The following is a 24,123-nucleotide window of genomic DNA, read 5'->3' as shown; positions in this document are numbered from 1 at the left end:
AACCATCTCCGAAGTAGTGACAGGCGCGGCCACCAAGAATCGCCAGGAGAGCAGGGCATCCAGGACCTCCTTAAGTGTAGGAAAACCTTTACAGTAGTCGGGACCCGGGCCATGCGGCGGGCCTCCAGCGCTCGTCCAGGCCCGGCCGAGACAATCGGGGTCGGTCGCCATTTGAGAGCCCAACAAGGCCGCGCGGCCGCCCACCTCCGCCGGGGCGACGGAAAGGCAAGTATAGTCGCGCCGACCAGCGGCAGAGCACCCCGGGCAGGAAGGAGGGCCACCAGAAGAAAGGGACCTCACCGGCCACCCAACGCCGCCGGTTCCGTTCTCTGAGTCCGGGCGGCAAAATCAAAATGGCCGGACCGGAGAACAAAGGGGGAGCAAGCCGGATACACGAGGAGCTCCGGCAATGGAAGGCAGCGCCTCCACCAAAGGCCTCCTCCCCACGGGAATCAGCCAGGAAGGATCTCCGGCCCACACGAACAACGGCCTTCCGACCACCTCCACCGCGCCCCGAAGGGCAGCACCGCAGGCTCCGTCCGGCCCGGGAGCCAGCAAGAAGATCCAGGCCAGTCCGCCTCCGACGCCACAAAATGATCGGGGGGCACCGCTCCGGATCCACAGCAGCCAGGACAACCGGAACAAGAGGTAAGTGCCTGCAGGGCGTCGTAGCACTACCACACAGCAAAGAGGGCTTCCCGGGCAGGATAACAGCAGGATAAATGTGAAAATACAGGCGGGCGAGCGGAGCCGAGCTAAAGCGCGGCCATCTCGGTCGCGAGCTAGGCTCCTCCCCCCATCTCCCTAAGTATTAATATACTATTACTCAGGGCATTTACATATATACAGCGTCAATGGAGGCGAAAGGAAAGAACTCAAGTAAAGCTACGAAAAAGACTCCTATACATACGCGATCTGTAAGTAAGAAACTCACATTGGCTCAACCCCCCCTTCCTACCTTAACCGCTATTGACAGAATGTTGCAGCAAACAATTGGGGTTGTTGTGAATGCAATTGAAAAATCTGAGAGACGGCTATCTCTACCACGAGTATGTGCCTCATATCACAACCAGCGCAAGTAGTCAGCTCCCCTGTAAATATTACCAATGTAACAACATCATCCCATGACTCGATACTACTACAGTCTTATGCATGTTTGCCTGGGAATGAGTTAAATCAGGTTAATGTGCCCCCTGCTAGGGAGAGCAGACTATCCATAACCCCCAACCTATCGATAAGTGGTATACCACCAATATTGTCTGATGTACCTGGTGCTATAGTAGAGATGGAAGGAGGTGACAAAAACGATATTATTCCTATTGCCGACTCAACTAACACCAGTATGCTGAGTGGTATGAGTGATCATGGGTATATACGGCCAAAAATGAAACATGTATATAACAGGAAATTGTTGGTTTCTAACAGACTTGGAAAGACATATAGGTGCAAAAAGAAGAAGGCAGTATACACAACTTTGGATAATGGAAGAGGGGGGGAGACATCGCAGCACAGTAGAAAAAAACACCCAAAGGAAAAAATCTACCAAACTAACGATGTAGGGCTGACACAACATTTAGAGGATATGATAAAATCATACATTGCTCCTATAACTGCAAAGTTAGAATCCCTAAATAAAAAAGTGGAAAACCTGGAGAAATTGGGGATAGCAAATTTAGATATTCTAGAACAGATTGGCGCCCAAGGGAAGCAGCGCGCAATTAGCGCACCAACGGAGAAGCCAAATAAAAAAAATATGCCAAGTAGTATAGCTAGACTGTCTGGTATCCCCCAAACAGTAACTACACCGGCCACAATAATAAGCAGACCAAAGATCCCCCCCCCCACTGCACCAAATCAAATGTATAACAACACGAACCCGCCAGCACCAAGGCATCAGAATAATTATGTTATTCCCGCCATGATTAATTTACCCCCAGAAAGCAGACCGTATGTAGCCATCCTCGCTAATGTCCCTAAATTGAAACCTACTCAACATGAAAATCAGGAGACTCTGAAAAATAAAACCTTATATTGGCTTGCAAAAAATTGCGGATTCCCCACACGTGGGGCAAGTCAGATTATCTCCACACAGAGAGTAGGATGGGTGGGACCAAGTAAAAAAGAGATAAATGGGGATTGTATAGTTATAAACTACAGGACGACTGAGTGGGCAAGAGACTCAATCTTGAACGCCCCTATGCCTTCGAATTATGAATATAACACCACTCTGTTCCCCCTTGATTATTTTTATAGGGATCAGACAGGAAGACAAGTCACAATGTAGAATTTCGTCCACCCTAGAGCTGAACACCTCAGCCACCCAACCACACAATATGCACCAGCCGCCCTGTATAATGCATATGACCATTTTGCGATCCCAACTTTTAATAGATTCCAGGTGTTTAATTCCTTTGATGAGAACGACTGACTGAGGGCATCATCCCCTGTCACATTCCATGCAGTTGTCGTATCAGATGGATCGGCCTTGCCCGAGGAAAGGCAAGGGGGTAAAAGTAGGGAACAGTTTGTAATGGAGCCAAATATGGTCTATACTGAACAAAATAAAAGCAATGATATAAGCGTGCTGAGTGTACCCACCCAGACAGACATAAATTTGAACCTAAATCCTGAGATATTAACATTAACGGCTAATCCCGAAGTTGCAGAATGCGATCCCGTTGATTTTCTAAAGATCATTACTTGGAATATTGCGGGAATTGCCGCCAAAATAACCACCCCATTCTGGGATACATTTGTTACGCAGGGTTATGACATAATATGTCTGCAAGAGACATGGCACAGAACACAAATACATGTTGAAGGATACACCACCTACAGTGTGAATGCAGTAGCATCCAATGCAGGAAGAGCGAAAGGGGGATTACTGACCCTGGTTTCCACTACTTTAACTGAGTTCAGTGCTGGTGGCTACATGGAAGTGGGACAACATGCATCAATTTTACGCCTGACACACAGTAACTGTAGGGATATAGTTATTGTGAACTTCTACAATAACATTGTGGGGCCCAAACGGGGAATAATTGTATCTGATATAGAACAGTCAATAGATGATACACTTGCATTATCAAGGAACAGCCCAGCAATACTTTGGGCAGGAGATTTCAATATTAAATCATGTAGTCACGCCCAAAAGGGTATCTGTGGGCATCGAGAGGAACATCCTGGTGGTGAAAGTACCATGCTTAACCACTTTCCACACAATAACTACGGCAGTGTTTTGAACAACTTGGTAGCCAAGTTAGATTTGGAGCTACTTGACTGCATGAAGAATAAAAATAATGAGAAGTGTCCAACATTTAGAGGGAGAGACTCATATTCAAATATTGATCATATTCTTGTGTCTAAAGATTTGGTTTATTCCAATGTCTGGGTAACAGAACAACAAGTGAGTGATCACAATAGTATATCGATGGAGCTAATGGGTTGGGGTCCGAAAACAATTGTGTATGAAAGACCCATCCATGGGATCGTGGCTGAGAGGCCTAATGGCATGAGAATTAAATGGATTAAAGTAGATCCCACAGTTTTTTTGGCAAATATACTCCACAAATGCAGTAACGAGGTAAGCTACTGCTTAGGACCTAACGTGACCCCGTCTATTCTCCTATTAAATATCTTACAAATAACTACCTCTATCGAGAAATCTCTGGAAGTAAGAAGTAGAAAGCCGAGGGGAGGTAAGGTCACGTGGTTTGATAAACAGTGTGCCCAGTCTCTAAGAAAGTTAAAGGTTGTACTGGATGCCTAGCCAAGAGATACAATTAAGATTAGAGAAGAGCGGCTTAACTACAAAACTGCTTTGGCATCTAGAAAGAAAGATTTGCAGAACGAGGCATGGTCAAAATTGGATAGGGCTGCTGAAACTAAAGACCATAAACTATTTTGGGAAACTGTAAACAGCCCTTTTCTTAAAAATGACAACATTCCTGTAATTAGCTCACATGTTAGCTGTCGCGCATGGATAGCCCACTTTACTGGGATTTTTAACTCAAATTCTAACTCAGATGGGTTAATTTTAAGGGACAATTTAGCACCATGTACCAAATGGCAGAAAATGGAGGTATCTGTGACCCTCTATGAGGTTACAGATGCAATAAGAAGCAGCAAGGGTGGCAAGGCCCCTGGGCCGGACGGTGTGCCTATGGACTTTTATAAATATGAATTAGACCTATGGGCACCAATCTTGACACGTTATTTTAATGCGGCCATTGAGGATAGGTTACCAACTACATGGGGGCAGTCAATTATTGTGCCACTCTACAAAAAAGGCCCCAGGACCGAAGCCCAAAACTACCGGCCCATCTCACTTCTGGACTCGTCAGTCAAGATTCTTAGTCGAGTTCTATTAGTGAGATTGGAAGTTTGGGCCGAGGAAAATAACATTCTATCCCCAGTGCAGTATGGGTTTCGTAAGGGGATGGGCACAATGGAGCAGTGTGTGAACCTGGAGCTCTAGGTCAGCAAGTACACCAAAGCTAAGGATGGTAATCTATTCTTGTGCTTTGCTGATCTGAGCTCAGCATTCGATCTGGTGGAACACACTCTGCTCTGGACGATTTTGTTGTCAATGGGGGCCCCAACTGAAATTATCCATCTGCTGGCCAGAATATACGCTAACCTGACCAGCAAAGTAAGATTTGGAAGAGATGGTGAATGCACACCTTTGTTTAATATCAAGAGAGGTATCCGACAAGGGTGTGTACTAGCCACACTACTGTTTTCTCTTTTTATAAACCAAGTAGATGAAATTTTAAGACAGACTAATGCAGACGCCCCCATTATTAACGGTAACAGAATCCCAATCCTTTTATACGCCGATGACGCAGTCCTTATCTCTAGGACACAAAATGGCCTGCAATTACTGATTGATAGGTTTTATACATTCATTGAGAACAGGAAATTAAAAATGAACAAAGGAAAGAGCTTTACAATGTCGTGCGGTAAGAAATTAAGAAAAAGCAGGTCCTTCTTTTTAAATGGAGAGAAATTAGAGCCAGTTAAGAATTTTTGTTACCTCGGCATCACCTTTTCAGGAGATGGCAAATGGGCAAGTGAACAAGATAGCGTCAATTTTAAACTGACCAGGAATACAAACAGTGTTTTTAGATTCGCCACCAAATTAGGGGATCGCAGAATCCGTGAGATGCTGTCCATATATAACTCACGATGTATATCCTCTGCCATATATGGGGCCGGGATATGGGGATATAATGCCAAGAGTGCCAACTTGATCAAGCGTGAGGAGAATGTATTTTTAAAACGATTAATGTGTGTCCCGATTACAGCCTCAACGGAACTGGTGCACAGAGAGCTTGGTATAAATCATGTTGACGACCTTATTGCTTTGCGCCCCCTAGCCCTTTGGCGGTCTATCTGGGCAAAGGAAGAGACAAAATTCACCCAGGACGTGATCACCGACTGTCTAAAGCTTGACCGCCACTCAAATATTCCCTGGCTAAGTCACATACAGTATTGGTACAAATTACTGTATGGTCACAATATATATACAGACCTATCAACAGGGCCAGTGTTGTCAAAGCGGGAGCTTAAAATGTCATTCCTTAAGTACTCAGATGGGGTAAGACTGGAAAGATGCGAAAAACAAAGTACGGTTAATTTTTACCTGGAATATAATATCAGCGAAGGATTGCAAACTTACCTTACTATTGTGAGCATTAACCGTCATCGCTATGTATTAACCCGACTGCGGTTGGGAACCGTGCACCACCTAGTGGCATTCCCTACAATTAAGAAACCCGGGACATGTCCATGCCCATGCGATGGTCAATCTATACAGAGTGTTTGCCAATGTTTACTATTTTGTAATTTTTATACTCATTTTAGAAAGTTTTATCTGAAACCCATCTTTTTAAAATATAATATGCGCAATACAAAATCAGCGATGCAATTGATATTTAACTTAAAGACCCCCGACGTATGTTTCTATGTGGCAAATTATATTTCAAAATGTACTTTTCATCGGAAATCAATTATTATATAAATTCCCCTATGATGCACTTTATTGAAGGTTTTTATTATTGTTCAAATTGATTTTATATTTTTGTGTAAAAAAAATGCGTATTTTGGCCCATATTACTTTGTGCACTTTATATTGCGATCTTTGCACATGACCAGTTAGCACCCCCGGGGTGACTGTATACCCCGACAGGGGAAGAAAGAAACAAATATTTTGCACTTTCATAATGCCAGTTTGCACATGAGCACTAAATATGCACTTTCTTAATCATAAGACTTGAGAAACTAATGTATAAGAATGTAAAGGAAGGATCATATACCACCTTGCACTTTACCCCGCCACTATTGTACATACACTAGTATAAGTTTGTATTAAGTGATTGTATTATGAAATTAGTTGCTTAATGTGCTGTAAACTACATGACTGTACGGATGGCGTAGTACAAAAAATGTCTCTGCATTTTAATCTTGTATTATGTAATGATGGTATTTGGGAAACAAATGAATGCTGTTCCTTTTTAATTATGATGTTGCTATATGGTTGTACTTATACACACCGAATAAAGCATTTTGAAATTGAATTGAATTGACTTGGGCATATATTGTGGCAAGTATTATGTTTACCTGATTAATTTTCCCATGTAGGAATACCCATCTACCGCTCATATCTGAGTGTGAGCCTTCAATGTGAAACTGAACGTGCTTGCCTATAAAGATACTCACACCCCTCTGTGCCGCCCCGATACAGATGAGAAACAATAACCCACCCAGTTTCTAAACATTCTGCTGGAATCTGATAGGGTCTCTTGTATAAAGATCACAAAAAGGTGGAAACCTTTTAGCCAACTCTCTATAGCATTTCTTTTACGGCTGTTGTTCAATCCATTTGCAATCAAAGACAAGAATGTCACCTTATTCCTCATCATAGTGCACCGGAGAAAGGGAAGTCATTGCTTATTCTTCTCCACAGGTTGTAGCTGGTAACCAGATAACACCCGATGGGGTGCAGTTTTATACTTTAAGGGGATATTTCTAAAATTCAATTAATGCAGTAAGTGCAAAATGTGCAAAATGTGTAAGGTATATTTCCCAACAACGCTACCACAACACTAAAACCACCATAAGTAACTATTACACGCTCTAAGAGAGAAACCACATTTGGTTGTGCAAAATATGCAAATGTTGAACCAAAACATCTGATCAGAACATTACAGCAGTTGTGCAAAGGTAGCATTGATGTGCAAATTTCGTAGTTATCAAAACAGCTATACAGAGTATATCTAAAGTGAAAATTATACAAATATTGCACAAACACGACGGCCTAAGCCTATGGCAATTGTGCAAAACTAGCATCTTGGGCCAAAACATCTAATCAGAACATTATGGCAATTGTGCAAAGGTAGCATTAAAGGGCAAATTGCGTAAACAAGCGTGCATTAAAGTACATTAAAGTGCAATGATCAATATGAAAAATACCATGCATGATTCAAAAAAACACAATACATCAAAGAAATAACTTCCCTTAGCAGCATGGTTTGCCTTACTGTAAATATCAAGACTCTTATGCAACATAAACAAAAAAAAATTCCATCTATAAACTCTTTTTTTTCACAGCTTCACCCCCCCCCACCTTCCCCCCACCCCACCCCTTCTTGAAGAAACGAAAATCCCAGCTGCCCCAATGTCGTTCCTTCCTTCTTCTTCTTGTTGGATGCAATCTTGTTGCATCCTTTTGCGTTTCCTGATTCACCTTGCGTCCACCCCTCAGAGGAAATTTTTTAATTTCTTGACTTTCTAGGCTTTTTTAATTTTAGATAATTCTCATTCCCTTATGTTGTATTAAGACCTTCCAAAAGAGTTTGGGCTTCTTGTGTGTCCGAAAAAAATAAAAAAAATTCCCTTAGCTATTACTTTTAATTTAGACTGCTGGACACCGTTTTCAAAATATACATGACACTGCTTGCCAACATCATCCATTCACAAGCTATGACCTTCATCTCCTACGCAGATGACACCCAACTCATCTGGCATACAAGACAACCACCACCAAGACCAACTTCACCACCTGAATGACCATGGTAGCAAACTGGCTTACAGCTCTACTCCAACAAGACAGAAGTTCTGGTCTTTGGCAACAAGACCTACTCATGTGATTCTACTTGGTGGCAGTCTGAGCTAGGACCAACACCCAAAGACCATGCAAGAAATCTAGGGATCATCCTAGACAACAAACTCAACATGATGGCTCAAGTCAACGTAGTGAGCATCTCCTGCTTCCACATCTTCAGCATTCTATGAAAGATCTTCAAATAGTCGCCTCAGAACACAAGGAGGACCGTCATGCAAGCACTAGTAGGCTGGACTATGGCAACCCTCTTTGTGCTGGACTCCCCAAACAACTCCTACACAGACTCCAGACCATTCAGAAAACTGCTGCAAGACTCATACTCGACTTTCCCGACAGCACCCACATGAACACCGCACTTCAAGATGCTTCACTGGCTTCCCATTCACAAGCGCAGCCAATTCAAACTTCTCACTCACACGTACAAAGCCTTACACAACATAGGATCAGTATACCTGAACAGCCGCATACACTTTACCAACCCACCAGACACCTACACTCTGCCTCATTCACATAGATTCCCTGTATCCCCAAAAGCAAAACTGGAGGGCGCTCATTCTCCTACATCACACTCAAGTCATGGAACAACCTCCCTCAACACATCAGAGCCTCAACTTCACTTCTTGAGTTCTACAAGAAGCTGAAGAGCTAGATCTTCTTATAAGCACATTAGTGACCTCACACCTACCCAAGTGTCCACATACCCTTTCGGGTGACGAGTGTGCTATACAAATCAATATAACATAACATAACTAAGGGGCCTATTAGGATGGCGGACGGACCTGCGTCCGTCCGCCACCCTAAGGTGGAGGGACCGTCCGCAGGGGCAGCGGCGGTCCCTCCAGTGCAATTAGGATGTGACCGCCACCCTGGCGGTCACATCCTGTATCTTTAACCTTGCGGCGAGTGCTGCTTGAAGCAGCACCCGCCGCAAGGCTAAAAATGCATGTTCAACATTTACATGCACAAAGCGGCAGGCACTGCGCGGTGCCTGCCGCTTTGTGCATGTAAATGCTGGGGGGTACCATAGGTACCCCCCATGTGCCCCCCCACCCCCGACACCCTGGGGGCCCGCAACGGGCCCCCAAACGCCAAAGACTACATGCTTTTCCACGGCGGAAAACCCGCCGTGGAAAAGCATGTTTCCCCATGCATCATAATATGGCTGGCGGCCTGATAGACACCGCCACCATATTAGAGCTTTTCCGCCGCGGGACCGTGGCGGACGGTCTCCCCGTCTGCAGATGACCCCCCTGCCATCCTAATCTGGCGGGGGGTCTTTTCTCTCACCGCAGCGGTGAATCCGCATCCTCCGGGCCGGCTGTAGCTTCTGCCGGCCCAGAGGATGCGGATTCACCGCAATCCTAATCGGGCCCACAATCTGGGGACATTGTAAACTGCTATTATAACACATTTCGCTTGGGATATGTATGTCTTTAATTTTATTTAATTTTATTGTGTCTTTTCACTTTTTATTTGTGCATGATATTCATTTTCTTGCATTGCCCAGGTGCACCAGAGACGATATGAAAAGTTAACTCTATCCTTGAACTCATAGGCACATATTTTGCACATTCATAGACTCTGCAACACTGTTGAAGTCATCAGGGTTTCAGAAATATCATCAAAGGACAGCATGGTTTACAGAGAAGCTACCCCATGCCGAGAATACTCTTATCTAGGAGGGATGCTAATTAATCCAAACTTATATCTACTTCTGCCTTCATTCCTCACTCGAAGGAATGTGCAGGCCATTAACCATCACGGGACAGCCACTTGCACTATACTTTTGAGGGCAGTTCCTCTCCTGGTAAACCTCATCCCACCCTCGTTTTGGAGATGTGATCAAATCCCACCTACTTCACCAAGCCATGGACTCCATCAGCAGGGACAATATATTAGTGTTTAATAGCATGAGAACAATTACAAGTGCCAGTAAAGCTGAGTTGTGAATGATCCAGTCTGCTAGAGTACCCTAACCACACAGTCACATATGTAAAACAATCATTAAATCACTCTTTGTCCCTGTCCTTAGTCACTCATCCTTGCATTCATCCATGCAATGACCCATTCTTGGATTCACCTCTTTGTAATCCACAATACTACATGCAAAAACTCACTAATTAACAAAGAAGCACTTTCAGTCACCAGCTGGGTTTTGTGAGTGGCTTATAAGGGGTCTGATATGTTTCAATTGTAGCTTCCTGTTAGACGGTGAAGGAAGTAAGATTGCTGTCAGTGGTGTGATTCTGCCACTCCACGAGGGGTGTGAGAGAGCTTCTTGTGTGTATTTTAGTCTGTTGGGTCTGAGACTGCTGTGGTAGAGAGGACTGCTAGTGTGTGAATGGTGTGCGAGAGCAGTCAGTAGTGCCAGACCACTACTCTGTAAATAGTGCAAGTGCTGTTGGCAGTGCAAGACTTCCAGGGCCTCATTTATGAGTTTTTGCAGTAGGGCAGTGCCGCAGGCATTCCTGCTGCTCTGCCCTACAGCAAAAGACAAGGGCATTAATGTGCTGTATGAATAATATTTTGCACATTCCTGTTTGTTCCTTCTGGGCTGGTGCGCATTGGGCTGCCGTGCGACAATGCACGCACCTTTGCCCCATGGTGCAAAGGTGTCTGTTGGGGGAATGATTATTTTTGTGCAGAAAGGAAAACCTCCCTGCACGAAAACAAGCACAAGTGGCTTTTTATCTTTCTATGTGTGCTGTAAAATGCAGCACACATAGAAAAAGGAAAAACAAGGAAAAATATAGATAGTTCTCCTCATTGTGATTTGAGGCGAACGTTTTGGGCGCAACCTCAGAGTTACAATTTCTCATAAATCTGGGGCAGTGTCAAAAAGTCATGGATGTTGCTGGAACACCCCCTGCAACACCATTGCATGCTCCTTTAACACAGTGACAGCATTAAAGGTAAACAATATTTACAAGCCAGCATTAAGCCAGAAAAAGTGGCTTAGTGCGGTAAATATGGATCAACCTCCTGCGCTACCAGAGTGTCACAAAAGTGACGCTTGGGCAGCGCAAGGAGCTTATAAATAAGCCTCTTAGTATGTGAGAATGCTTCCTGGAATGCGTGACCTTTAGTTGTGAGGGGTGTAGGGTGCATTTTTGTGGAGACTATGGCTGAAGACAAGCTCGGCCAATGCTGCACCAATCGTTCCTAAGCAGAGTCATCTTGTACTTGTGAGCCTTTGCAATTTGCTTTCTCTGACATGACTGCCCAAAGATGGAGGGCATTAATGACCTTGCTGATACTTACAGTAATACTTGTGTTAACAATGTCTCTATCAGCAATGACCTATGAAGTTCTTTCTTAGGTGAGCAAATGCCGGTAACAAAGTAGATCTTCAAAGGGCCGGGTCCAAAGCCCTCTCTCTATACTGCTGTCCAGTGACCGCTCTCAGGCTGCTCCCATTCAAACAACCCCTGCACAAATAACTGAGACCCATATCATGTGCACACTGAGAGGTGTTTGGTTGCCTCACTGTTAGACCTGGCATCATTGGCGTGAGTCTCCCTTCCATTTTGTCGGATTGTCTCCTCTGTTTTTGATATGGTTTTGCTGGTTATATGCTTTGGGCACTGTGCCACTGCTATTCAGTGCCACAGGGCAAGTGCTCCCTATGTTAAATTGATGTACTAATTGGTGACTCCATGATTGGGTTATTTGATTTACTTGTCAAACCCTAGTACAGTGCACCATGTGTGCCCAGGGCTTGTAAATCAAATGCTGCTGGTGAGCTTGCAGCACTGGATGTGCCACTCACAGAAGCAGCTTGTAAAGTGTGTCTCAGGCCTGCCATTGCAAGGCCTGTGTGCAGTCTGTGACTGCAATTGTCGACTTGGCAAGTGCACCCACTTGCCAGTCCCTAAATCTTCCCTTTTCGTCATATCAGACACCCCTATGGTAGGCCCAAGGGCAGGGTGCATTGTAAGTATAAGGTAGGACGTACCCTGGTGTGTGTAGCATGTCCTAATAGTGAATTACAGCCATTTTTGTTTTTCACTATTACAAGGATACCTGTTCTCCATAGGCCAGAATGGGCAGTTAGATTATTACATTTTATAATCCTAACTGACTCAGGGAACATGGTAGAAATTCTAATTGTGTATGCTTGAATTCAGAATGATAAAATACATCTTTTAGTAAAGTTGGTTTTAACATTCTGTGTTTGAAAATACCACTTTTAGAAAGTAGGTATTTTCTTGTCTAACTATCCAGGCCTGCCTTTGCTAGGTTGTGTATTCCTTGTCTGGAGTTTGAGTGACAGGACTGTGGGATTCCAGGAGACAGAATGAGTCAGCCCAGTGGTGAATAGGGAGATCTGCATCTAGATGGGAGGGAGGAGTTGCACCTGGGACCTGAATAGGGCTGGGCCTTCCCTGCACAATGCTGACTCCAGCCCCTGGGGTGCGGCTGATGTCTCTGCCCTGCACTGTGAAAGAGAAAGAATCATGTCAACAAAGTGCTCCCGGGTTGTGCTTTCCCTCCACAATGCTGGCTCTACCTCCTGTGGGGTGTCTGATGTTTCTACCCTGCACTGTGAAAGGAAAGAAGGAGTCAGATAAACGGAGTGCTCCAGAACTAGTTTGGACTGGGCAAAGGCCCCTCTGCCTTCAGGTAACAAAGAGAAAAGTAGTATAAATATTGGGACCCAGACCCAAGAACTTTAGATCACCTCTGGGAACAAGAACCCTTTTGCCAAGGAGAAGAACCAAGGAAGATGCAGGAGTTTGGACTGCCCCTCTGCCAGTGTGTTGTTTGTTGGGTTGGCCTGCAGTGGTTTCTTTAGGACCAAGGAAAAGGAGAAGGAACCTTTTAAGGACTTTCATCATCTTACAGAATATTCTCCAACGGCTTGAATTTGTGCTTGCCTCCTGCTGAAGTATCAGGGACAAAAGACTTCATCTCCAGCTCCCCCCTGAATTTCCTTGCTGGGAATTCTAACTGCAGAAGCCTGAGTGTCGCTGGGAGTTGGAAGGGCGTCACAACAAGAAGAAGCGTGACGCAGCTGAGATCGTCGCATCGCCGGAGAAGCGTGCTGCCGCAGCATCTCCCAGGAAGCATGTCTTTGTTAAAGCTGCCTGCTGTCGCATCACCGGAGAAGCGTGACGCCATTGAGAGAGTCGCCATTGCATCACCGGAGAAGCGTGTTGCAGGGCCTGTCGCAGCTCCAAAGTATAGAGTCATCATAAGGCTGCCAGGGCGTCTATGCATCATCGTCGCATCGTCGCATCAAGGGCACCATCTTCTCGCATCGCACGAGGATTGTCGCATCGCATCGAGGCGCCATCTTGTGCATCGCAACCGGACCGCAAGCCGAGAACCTATGCATCATCCCCGCACCGTTAAGGATCACGACGCATCCTCTACTCTGCGCAAGCATTGAGGCGCGACGCATCATCTCCCCCGGATTACGGAACTGACGCATCTCCCCTTTTGCGAGTCTTTTGTTCATTTTGCGTTACGCATCCGGGTACCGTGTTGAGAACTTTATCGCATTTATCACATACTTGAACTACGTAACTTTTACCATCTGTAAGTCAATCTTAAGTACAGTATTATGGATTTTTGTCGTTTGTGGTCTTGTGTTAGGTCTATATAAAGAATACTTATTTTTATAAAACCTGTGTTGTGTCCATCTGTAGTGTTTTTTCTGTATTACTGTGCATATTCACAAATGCTTGACACACTGCCCCTGAGATAAGCCTGTCTGCTCGTGCCAAGCTACCAAGGGGGTGAGCAGGGGTTATTTAGGAGTGTAATCCCCTTATCCTGACTTAGAAGCAAGGGTCCCTATTTGGACAAAGGTGAATACCATTGCCAACTAGAGACCCCCAGAGCTAACACTCACCAAATACCAGTAAACAGGGTCTTGGTCCCCTCCTACTAGATCTCCTTAGTGCTTGCAGACACTCTGCCCGAGACTCTCCCTCAGAACTCACATAAGCATCTCTATGGGGGTTTCTACAGCTGCTCTCCATGGCTGGCACCAGTTCCAGTGCACCATTTCCAATGCCACATACAGACCTAGTGCTCAAGTGCAGGAAAGTGCCCTTTGCATGTAGGTTGTTTGTGCATTAAAGGAGATGCTGGTTCCCCACCATGCATTATCACTATACAGCACATGTGCCGAAGATCACATGCTTGTGCGTGCACCAAACTGCACCACACTTATGCACTAGTAGCATAGTGCAGCTTAGGCCCCATCCTCTGTTGTCATTGCCCACTGGGGAGTAGGGGTGACTGCTCTGGTATAAGCCCGGCAATACTCAAAACAATATATAATATGGCCACACTTGAAAAAGAGGCAGGGATCAACCATAACATCTAAGGCATTTGTTTATTACAATATGCACAGCTAAAAAGTCCACTTCAAATGCAACCCTTTCATTATGTTTTGATGTAGTGACTGTTTTAGGATTATGGAATACAGTGCATTCTGCCACATTGTAGGGATCCTGCTACTGCAAGCACATTAGTCGGGAAGTGGTATTGCTGTTTTTTCAGTGGTGACTTACAGTGCAGCTGTTGGAGCTAGCAATCCTACATAAGTGGAATAGGAGAGGTGGAGTATTGGTTTCTTCTGGGACAGTGGGCAATTACAATACACCTACACAGCAGTTCATGTGGGAATGAGACAGGCAAGGGAGCCCCAGGACAACCAGAGGTTACTGGACTTCATGGAGTGTTTTACCTTTGGTGTCCCAGAGCTACCTTTTGGGCCCATTCTGAGCACCAACCTTGTTAGTACTGAGGCAGAGCAGTCCAACGCTTACTCAGGAAGGAGTTGTGGGTTATAAACTTAGGGGCTTATTTACAAGTCCCTTGCGCTGCGGGTGGATCACTTTTTGTGATGCACCGGCAGCGCATCTTGATGCCCCATATTTACAATGGCACAAAAAGCCACCCTGCATGTCTTTTCCTGTCCTTGTAAACATGGCCAGTTTAAACGCAGCACTTTGCGTGAAAGAGGCGTTCCATTGGTGATGCTGTGGGTGTTCCCATGCAAAATTCATGGAACCTGACACATTTCCAGATTTATGAGAAATCGTGAACCTGGAAATGCATCTGAATGCTACGCTTTCCTAGGGGAGGCGTAGGGAGGCGCAGCAAGGAGAAATGTATTAATTTTTCCTCGTATTTCTCTCTTTCTATGTGTGCTGCCTTCTGCAGCAAACATAATCAGAAGAAATCACCTCTTGTGATTGTTTATGTGCAGGAAGGTGTCCCTTCCTGCACAAAAACAATCAGTAAAAAAAATGACATTTTGCAATTTCTATGTCTACTAATGCAGCACACATAGAAGTTGAAAAACACCATTTCAGATTGGTTATTTGCAGGAAGGGACACTTTCCTGCACATAAACAATCATCCCATGTTGCAGGCATCCTTACACAATTGTGCAAGGGTTCCTGCGTCAACACATGGCAGCTAATTGTGCACCAGCGCAGCGGAGGACAAAGGGTTCTGTCATATCATTGTAGATATGATGCATCGCTGTGCTTCGGAATTAACGCTTGCGGGGCAGCCAAATGGCTGGTGGTACAGTGCTGCGTTAATTCATTGTAAATAAGGCCCTCAGAACTCTGCACCCACATACTAACACTTCATAAATCAATATCCAGCCAGTGTTGTCACTTTAAACAAGCACTTTAATTCACACACCAGTAAATATTAAACATACAATTTAAATGAATACGAGGCAACTTTAGTCCATTTTTACAAGAGGTCTGTGTGAGGTGTTAAACAATGAAAAGCTCCATGCTAACACGTTTGTTATTGAGTTCACAATGTAAAAGTTCTTTATATCACATTTGTTAGAGTTTTCACAAAGTATAACCCTTCCCAGTGCCACATTTGGAAAGAGTGGGAATCGGAAACAGTGTCTGAGACATTGTTAAATATGGCTGTTTGTGATTTCCTAATTGAGAATTGCAAAGCTTCACAATTTGGAAACTGCAAACTGACGTTTTGGTGCAAGTGGCCCAAAGTATTGAAATATTTCAGTGTTACAGCAAACAAATAATGGACGGAATGCTGACAATGCAAACATTCTCCCCAGTCAAAAGATCTGGGTTAAATCCATCGTTCTTTGCCACCCCAGTTTGGACCCAGCCATATGCAAATCAGTCTTGACCCTATGCCCCATGGGAACAGTTCCGACCGAAGTGCCAGGCCAGGTTCTCCCAGGACCGGAAACAAGCATCCTGGGACCTGTTTCAGGGTATGTCACCAGTGGCACAGTGAGCAAGGGTTCCACGTCTGGGTATACCCATCCCACTTAGGGCAAAAATTGTTACAGCAAACAAATGATGGAAGGAATGCTGACAATGCAAACATTCTCCCACAAGTCAAAAGATCTGGGTTAAATCCATTGTTCTTTTGCCCACTATGCCACCCTAGTTTGGACCCAGCCATATGCAAATCAGTCTTGACCCTGTGCCCCATGGGAACAGTCCAGACCGAAGTGCCAGGCCAGCTCCTCCGTGGACCGGAAAATATTTCAGCACCTTTAGACTTTTAGCCAGTTTATAGAAAATTGTGTTCTGACATGCACAAATGTGTCCAGTTTTTCTAAATGTTCTCGGAGGACGCCCCTCCCCTCGCGATCCTTATTACGGAAGTGTGGGACACCAGACACACCGAAATGGTGTGCATTATGCCTACTTAGTATTTATGTCAGAGATTCAGTCTTTCCCCCTTCCCTTGCGATTAGAAATTCGTTCAGGTTTACTGATCACAAAACCAGCCTTTCACACCATTTCACTCCACATGTCCTTACACGCAATGCTTTTGCAGTTAAAAATGCTACTTCATACTACATAATAACTTTGAACAAAAAATCGGACAAATGTTTTGCTTTAAAATACTTTTTTTATATGTAACTCTGATAAAAACCACTGTTTCTAAGTTACAAAGCTCAAATGAGATGTCTCTATACAACATACTAAATTCATATAATCATAAATATACAAAATATTTACTTACATATATATAAATACATCATCTCGAAAAACCTGTATACATTTTGACATTTTTTGGATTAGGAATCATATTGAACCCAAACAAGGACACACTTTACTATATTAGGCTTAGGGACGAAATAAAAAAAGCAGGAGCCCCATTTGTCACTAGTTTAAAAGATATTATGGGGTGGTACCAACATGAACAGACCGTAAACAAGCAATATTAAATACAACACATCTTGCTTGCAATATATGGCTCTAATGCACACAGTAGGCACGTAGTGGTGCCGAATAACAAGATTGTCAAATCATTAAATGGAAAATCACCATAGTCAAATCACCAGAGCCACAATAGTCAATATTAGTGCAACCATCCACACTATGCCGAGGCTCAGTCAGTATTATTAATCTCCGGAACACTGGTACAGTCAGCCAAAGCTGCATTTAGCCAGATGCTAAAAAGACAAGGCAAACTGCAGGCAAACTGTATCAAAAGTACATCCAAAGTACTGCTACGGTGCCCAGTACAGCGTGGTACTCTTCAAACTGTGGGGTAAGATATGCGGGGGGACAATGGGAAATTCAGGCAGTGCAAGCCTGCTCAAGACACAGAGGACTGGAACTTTATCAGCCATTTCATATCATCTTTGAAAAGCAGTAGCTTTTTGATAGTGTGCATGGAAAATGTGTGTTTTTAAGGGAAAATTACCATCAATGCAATGTCTGAAATCTAAAATATTTAATATGAGATGATAAAAAGTAGCAATGTACACGAGTTTTGCAAAAAAAACCTCTTCCCTTCTCCACCATAGTCTGATACACATTTAAGCTCCTCCGCTTACCATATATTTTTAGACACCTTTACTGTATTTATTGTGATTAAAACAATAACACAGAATGTAGTTTTGGCGCTTTTTTTCAAGATGCCCAACCTCATTTCTCAATTTAAATACTTGGCTCACCTGCCTAATACCTGACATTTAATTAATGTATTAAAAATGTGAAAATCACTGCAAAGTATAATTTTTTCTGCCTGCATTTATTTTAGAAAATGCTCTTAAGCCCTATCGCCCTCACAATATTTTAATATTTCTATTAGATTTGTGAGAATGTTTTGATGTTTTGGATGGAGAGTGAATTATTTTACTCAAGGGGGCTTGGCAAAAACACCTGATTAATATGAAATTCTAGCCTATGACCACGTCATACATCCACCTAATTATTCCTTCAGAATAATTGTTTAACTTTTCATACAAAAAAGTGTATATTTACAATGTATATTTAAATAGCAAATAATCAAAGAGACTATCTTAAATATCTAAAAAAAGATCAAAAACTATTTTCAGTTTTTTTACATATTCATTTATGCCTGCTGTGAGCGTGTTACAAATCAGGCTACTTGTATTTTTTTTATTTTTGCTTATTTTAAATACTGTAAAAGACCATATTTAGACTGATTATCCGCATAACGTGAAGATATTCAAGAACTAACGTTACAAATATATCATCACACTATCCTGTGCAGATTCATTTCTATTCCACTATTTTGCCTATAAAGGTATTGGGCTGAGACTTTGGCTTGAATTCACTCATTTAATAACCACGGGCAGGCCTCGTAAGGGGCTTGTTTACGGCAACATGGACATTTCAAAGGAAAAAAAAATGTGTTCCACTTATTTGGGGTAGCAGCGGTGCGATGCAGAGCAGGACCGGGAACAGAAATCACGTGATCACCAAATCACTTCTAACACTTCAGTGTGCCCAATCTTTCCCCAAACTCTAATGTAGCCCTTTGACCTTTCCTTGATATTGCAAACTTTCACGTGACCAGAAGAGCTACATTTAATGCACCGAGATAGCAGCAGTCTTCTTTTAGCCGCCATTACTGAACATCTCCACCAGAGAGCTGTGATCCGCTTGCTTTTAAGAACCCTTCCTGTGATAATCGACGTCCTTCTTCTGCAGAACTTGCCTGATGCTTATTTCTTTTCCTGTGATGGGGTCGTGCAGGGCCGGGCAGGTTGGGTTGCACTGGGGCCACGGGCAGTTGTCGATCAAGTGAAAGGAGCAGCCGCGAGCAGGTGCCTTGACCGTTTTGTTGTTTTCAGAAAGACTCCGCTCCCAGCATTGTAACGCTCTAGCCACAGAATGACCTTTCACCTGGGTCTGTAGCCAGTTGCTGTTCAACAAAACAAAGGGAATGTGTAGGGTAAGAGCTCTACAGTAAAGAATACATTGCATATTGCTCACATTAACATATGTAATAATTCATCTGGTGAAATATATAAAAAGCTAATCAGGCAACTCTAGTGTAATACAATATAATAGAATGCTACTTTCACTTACATAATAGTATATTGACGAACAATAATGCATTTAGTACATTTGCTTACTGGTAGACATAACCATCGTTTGTGTGATATTCCCCCACATTTTTGCATTAATTGTTTTTGTTGACCTTAGAACTCTTTGCACTTTACCCCAGCTAACCAATAGTAACGTGACTGTGCTCCCCCTTTAAACACAATGAGATTGGTATATATCTGATTGGCATATTTAACTGACACATATGTCCCTAGAATATGGTGCCACAGTGTACCCAGGGCCTGTAAGTACAATGTCAAAAGTGGGCACCTATTCTGCCGTGCTCTACAGATACAATGTGAACATGTCTACAGCCCAGCCAACACTAACCTTGCTGTGAAGGTTTTAACTGCAAATTCGAACTGTTAAAATAACTCATTTTGACAGGCCTAATACTTCCTTGTAAATAATTACATGTCACCAATAAATAGATCTTTGTAAGAAAATGGGTGGTTGGTTGACTGGGGTGTGAGCCCTGGTCAAGCAGCAGTCACAATCTGGTCAGAGTGATGCACAAGACAACCCTAAACTAACTTGTTCTCCACCCTCAGTTATCTTGGCAGAGAGCAGTCAGGCTTAACTTAGAGGCAACGTGTAAAGTATTTTTGCAACACTTCAAACAGTAATAAAATGAAAACACAGCATAAAGAGGATCCCAGATCAGAAAAATAGAGTGGTTTTCAATAAATGAAACAAGACTACAATAACAAAAATCCAATTACTAGAACTGAAGATATGCATGTTTAATTATTTCAGTAAAAATGGTGCCAAAATGCACCAAGTGCCAATTGTGGATGGTCAAGACAAAGTCACAAGTTGGGGCCGACTGCGATGGGACCCAGTTACGCCCGCTGAACAAAGTACACTGAATCCTGGTTTGCGGAGCGATCCGAGAGTCCACGTTGTGCAGACTTAGCGAAGCGTTGGTTCTGAGGTGCTAGGAGGCTGCAGTATGAGGGCCTGCACCGTCATCGAGGATCCTGTCAGCGAGGGCTTCCGATACAAAATCCAGCTTCGAGAATGCATCGAGTTGTCGGTCGATGCGTTAGTTCCAAGGAGCTGCAAGGCTGCGATGTAGCATTCGGCATCATTGTTGAGGCTGATGTTGAATTGGAATGCAAGGGCATGTGCCGAGAATGCATTGCACAGTGGGGGTTCTGAATAGGCTGCGCGTCTTAGGCCCACTTAAAAGGTTCCATGGCTGCGGTGGCACCACTTGGAAGGGCAAACTCACAGTCTAGGTGATGGGGTCATGCCCTTGAGGCTCAAGTCAGGAGGCTAGCCAACTAGCCCTTGGAGTCACCCGAGGTCCGTGGTTCAACAGATGCAAGACCAGTCATTCTCACCCAGGCAAGAGGGCAGCAGGTCAGCACACACAGCAGGGCAGCAGTCCTTCAGAGCAACAGTCCAGCAGAGTGGAAGTCCTTTCCCAAGTACATCAGTCCTTCTTCCTGGCAGAGTATTCACAAGTCCAAAATTGTACTGAAGAGTTAGTGTCTGGGGTCCAATATATATATATATATATATATATATATATATATATATATATATATATATATATATATATATATATATATATATATATATATATATATATCAAACAACACGAGTTTGCCTGCTGTAAGAGGACCAAACACCAGGTAAGTTTCAGTATGTCATCATTTATTCATGCGAGGACAAGCACAGCAGCAAACAACAAGGCACCTGTTGTCCTTTCCTGGCGCGTTTCGTGCGAGGGACGCACTTCTTCAGAGGATGGCGGACATCACGGAAATGAAACCGGCATTTTCGGCATCACTATTTCACCGCTTTCTTCCCCGCCCCAATGGGCGTGGCCATGACTCTGGCCTGCCGGGCGATGTAGTCCATATATTACTCTGGTGAGTTGTCTGGTTTCAAACCTTGTTCAAAGTCCTTGAAAACCCAAGTGGGGTGTGCACTCGTGTTGTTTGATATATATATACATATATATATATATATATATATATATATATATATATATATATATAGTGAGCAAGGGCACGGACGTGCCCGAAACGCGTCTGATGACAGTTTTTTACCCACATGTTGTGAAATAAAATTCAGCAGCTTCAAGAACAACTTGCCTCGAAGTGCTAATTTCGCTGTCTGCGTGCCTTTCTGTGCGGCAAGCACACTGGAGACGGGCTGGATTGGTATATATATATATTTTATTTTTTTTTCCGAGTTTTATATAGCGCGAACTAGACCCAAGACATCGGGTATCAGAGCGCTTTACATAGCACCAGTTTCATTACAGAAGGACACATTCATTTTTGTGCTACGCAAACAAATGCCCCAGTCGAAAGACCAGGGTTAAATCCATCGTTCTTTTGCTCACCATGCCACCCCAGTTTAGACCCAGCCATATGCAAATTAGTCTTGATCCTGTGCCTCATGGGAACAGTCCAGAACGAAGTGCCAAGCCAGGTCCTTCCTGGACCGGAAACAAGCATCCTGGGACCGGTTTCTGGGTATTACCCTTCATCAGCCAGGCTAGCTTGAATCCAGTGGCCAAGTAAGCAAGGTACCCACGTCTGGGCATACCCATCCAAATTAGGGTGAAAAGTGCTACGCAAACAAATGATGGACAGAATGCTGAATAAATCATACATTCAGCTTTGTTAGGCAATGGGAGATTAAGTGATTTGCCGAGAATCACAGGATGTTGAGCGTCATTGCTGAGACTCGAACCCAGTTCCCCAGCTTCGAGGCAGACCGCTCTAGCCGTAAGGCTACATTCTCTTCTTTATAACTGGGCCTTTCTTTGAAGCAAGAGAAGCTTCTAAAGGTTACCCTTTGAACTCCCCAGGTATTCCCTGACCGAACTCATGACTTAGGGGCCTATTATGATTGCGGTTTTCCCACATCCTACGGGCCGGCGGAAGCCACCGCCAGCCCGGAGGATTCAGGAAAACCGCCGCGGAGCCTAGAAAGACCCACCGCCATATTAGGATGGCTGGTGGGTCTGGCATTCCGTCTGCAGCTTTTCCGCCGCGGTCGCCTTCCGACCGCGGCGGAAAAGCTTTAACATGGCTGGCGGTGTCTATCAGACACCACCAGCCATATTAGAATGGTGTAAAATGTATGCTTTTCCGCGGCGGCTTTTCCGCCGTGGAAAAGCATATGGACCTTCACTTAGGGGGCCCGTTGCGGGCCCCCTGGGTGAAGGGGGGTGGGGGGTGCCCTCTGGGGGGTACCTATGGTACCCCCTGCATTTGCGTGAACAAAGCAGCAGGCACCGCGCGGTGCCTGCCGCTTTGTGCACGCAAATGCGATGCATGCATTTTTAACATTGCGGCGTGTGCAGCTGGAAGCTGCACCCGCTGCAATGTTAAAGATAGAGGATGTGACCGCTACCCTGGTGGTCACATCCTAATCTGCACGGAGGGAACGCCGCAGCCCATGCGGACGTTCCCTCCTACTCTGGGGTCGCGGACGGACTCAAGTCCATCCGCGATTCTAATCGCCCCCTAAGTATGCAGCCCTTTGTGTGGAGGAAGGACACAGCCTATTCAAGTGTAAGTAGGGCTGGTCCCAGGCCCAGCTCTGCTCTCCCATCCTAACAGAATTGTAACTAAAAATCCCACTTCACCTTAAGATAGGATTTATCATTACAGTTCTAAAGACACCAAACATGAACTTGTTGCATGCTCCCATAAGGAAATTACAGCTTATTAAGTGTAATAAGGTAACTCCGGTGTTATCATATGGGAGAGATAGGCCTTGTAGTAGTGAAAAATGAATTTGAGTATTTCACTACCAGAACATTTAAAACTAAGAAGTGGGTGCCCTACTTTTTAAATAAACTACACCCTGACCTATGGGCTGTCCGGGGCCTACCCGAAGGGTGACTTACATGTGTCCAAAAGGAAGGTTTGAGCTGGCGAAAGGTTTAATTTGTCAGGTTGACACGGTAATTTAAAGCTGCACATACATGCTGCAGTGGCAGGCCTGGGATATGTTTAAAGTGCTACATAAGTGGGTGTGACAACCAGTGCTGCAGGCCCACTAGGCTTGTATCATTCCCTGTCGTCGGAATGGGAGCCTCGGTAAATAAAAAATACCATAGCAGTAGGTACAAAAGAGAAAGAAAGGCCTAGGCCTCGTCTCATTTTGTACCATATCCACCTCTTTTTGTAAAACAGACCAAAAGCATGCAACAACCAATCAGATTAGATTCACCCCATGGAACCCTCCTGAGAGAGCCTCAGATTTTCATAGCCGTTGTGTGACCGTAACCACATTTGCTGAAGGCTGAGCTTTCCCAGGGGAGGGGGGTGGGCGCATGGGAATCTATGAAAGTTACCAATACTGGAGAATCAAAGTTACAGGTAAGTAACTTGTTTTCTTACTCTAGTATTGGAACTTTCATAGATTCCCATAGCTTGTATCAGAGTAGCTAGCAGTAAGCAATAAAGCACATTTTGTGACATAAATATAGAAATACCTCAGTATTCATACTTTCATAAGAAGTAAACCGACATTGTCCGACTGCCGCCTCACTCCTTGTGGAAGAGTCCAAGCAGTAGCGCTTTGTGAACGTGTGGGCACTGCTCCATGTAGCTGCCCTACAAATGTCCTGGATAGGAACCCCAGCGAAGAGAGCAGCAGAAGATGAAACTGATCTTGTGGAGTGATCTC

At 44.2% G+C, this 24,123-nt stretch overlaps 1 protein-coding gene across 2 annotated transcripts in view; it reads right to left on the bottom strand.

Moving 5' to 3' along the window:
• Positions 1-15,784: 15,784 nt before the first annotated feature.
• The window catches only part of LOC144786218 (palmitoleoyl-protein carboxylesterase notum2-like), a 60,384-nt gene continuing 52,045 nt past the window's right edge, over positions 15,785-24,123 (bottom strand). For both annotated transcript variants that reach the window (XM_078665245.1, XM_078665246.1), the window contains one exon: positions 15,785-19,276. In XM_078665245.1, the coding sequence (XP_078521371.1) occupies positions 19,021-19,276 (256 nt within the window). In that variant the 3' untranslated portion in view covers positions 15,785-19,020. The remainder of the gene's footprint in view (positions 19,277-24,123) is intronic.

This window comes from Lissotriton helveticus, chromosome 10 (genome assembly GCF_964261635.1).
Source record: "Lissotriton helveticus chromosome 10, aLisHel1.1, whole genome shotgun sequence".
In the NCBI taxonomy this organism is placed as follows: Eukaryota; Metazoa; Chordata; class Amphibia; order Caudata; family Salamandridae; genus Lissotriton; species Lissotriton helveticus.
This window is presented reverse-complemented; position numbering and strand designations above follow the sequence as displayed.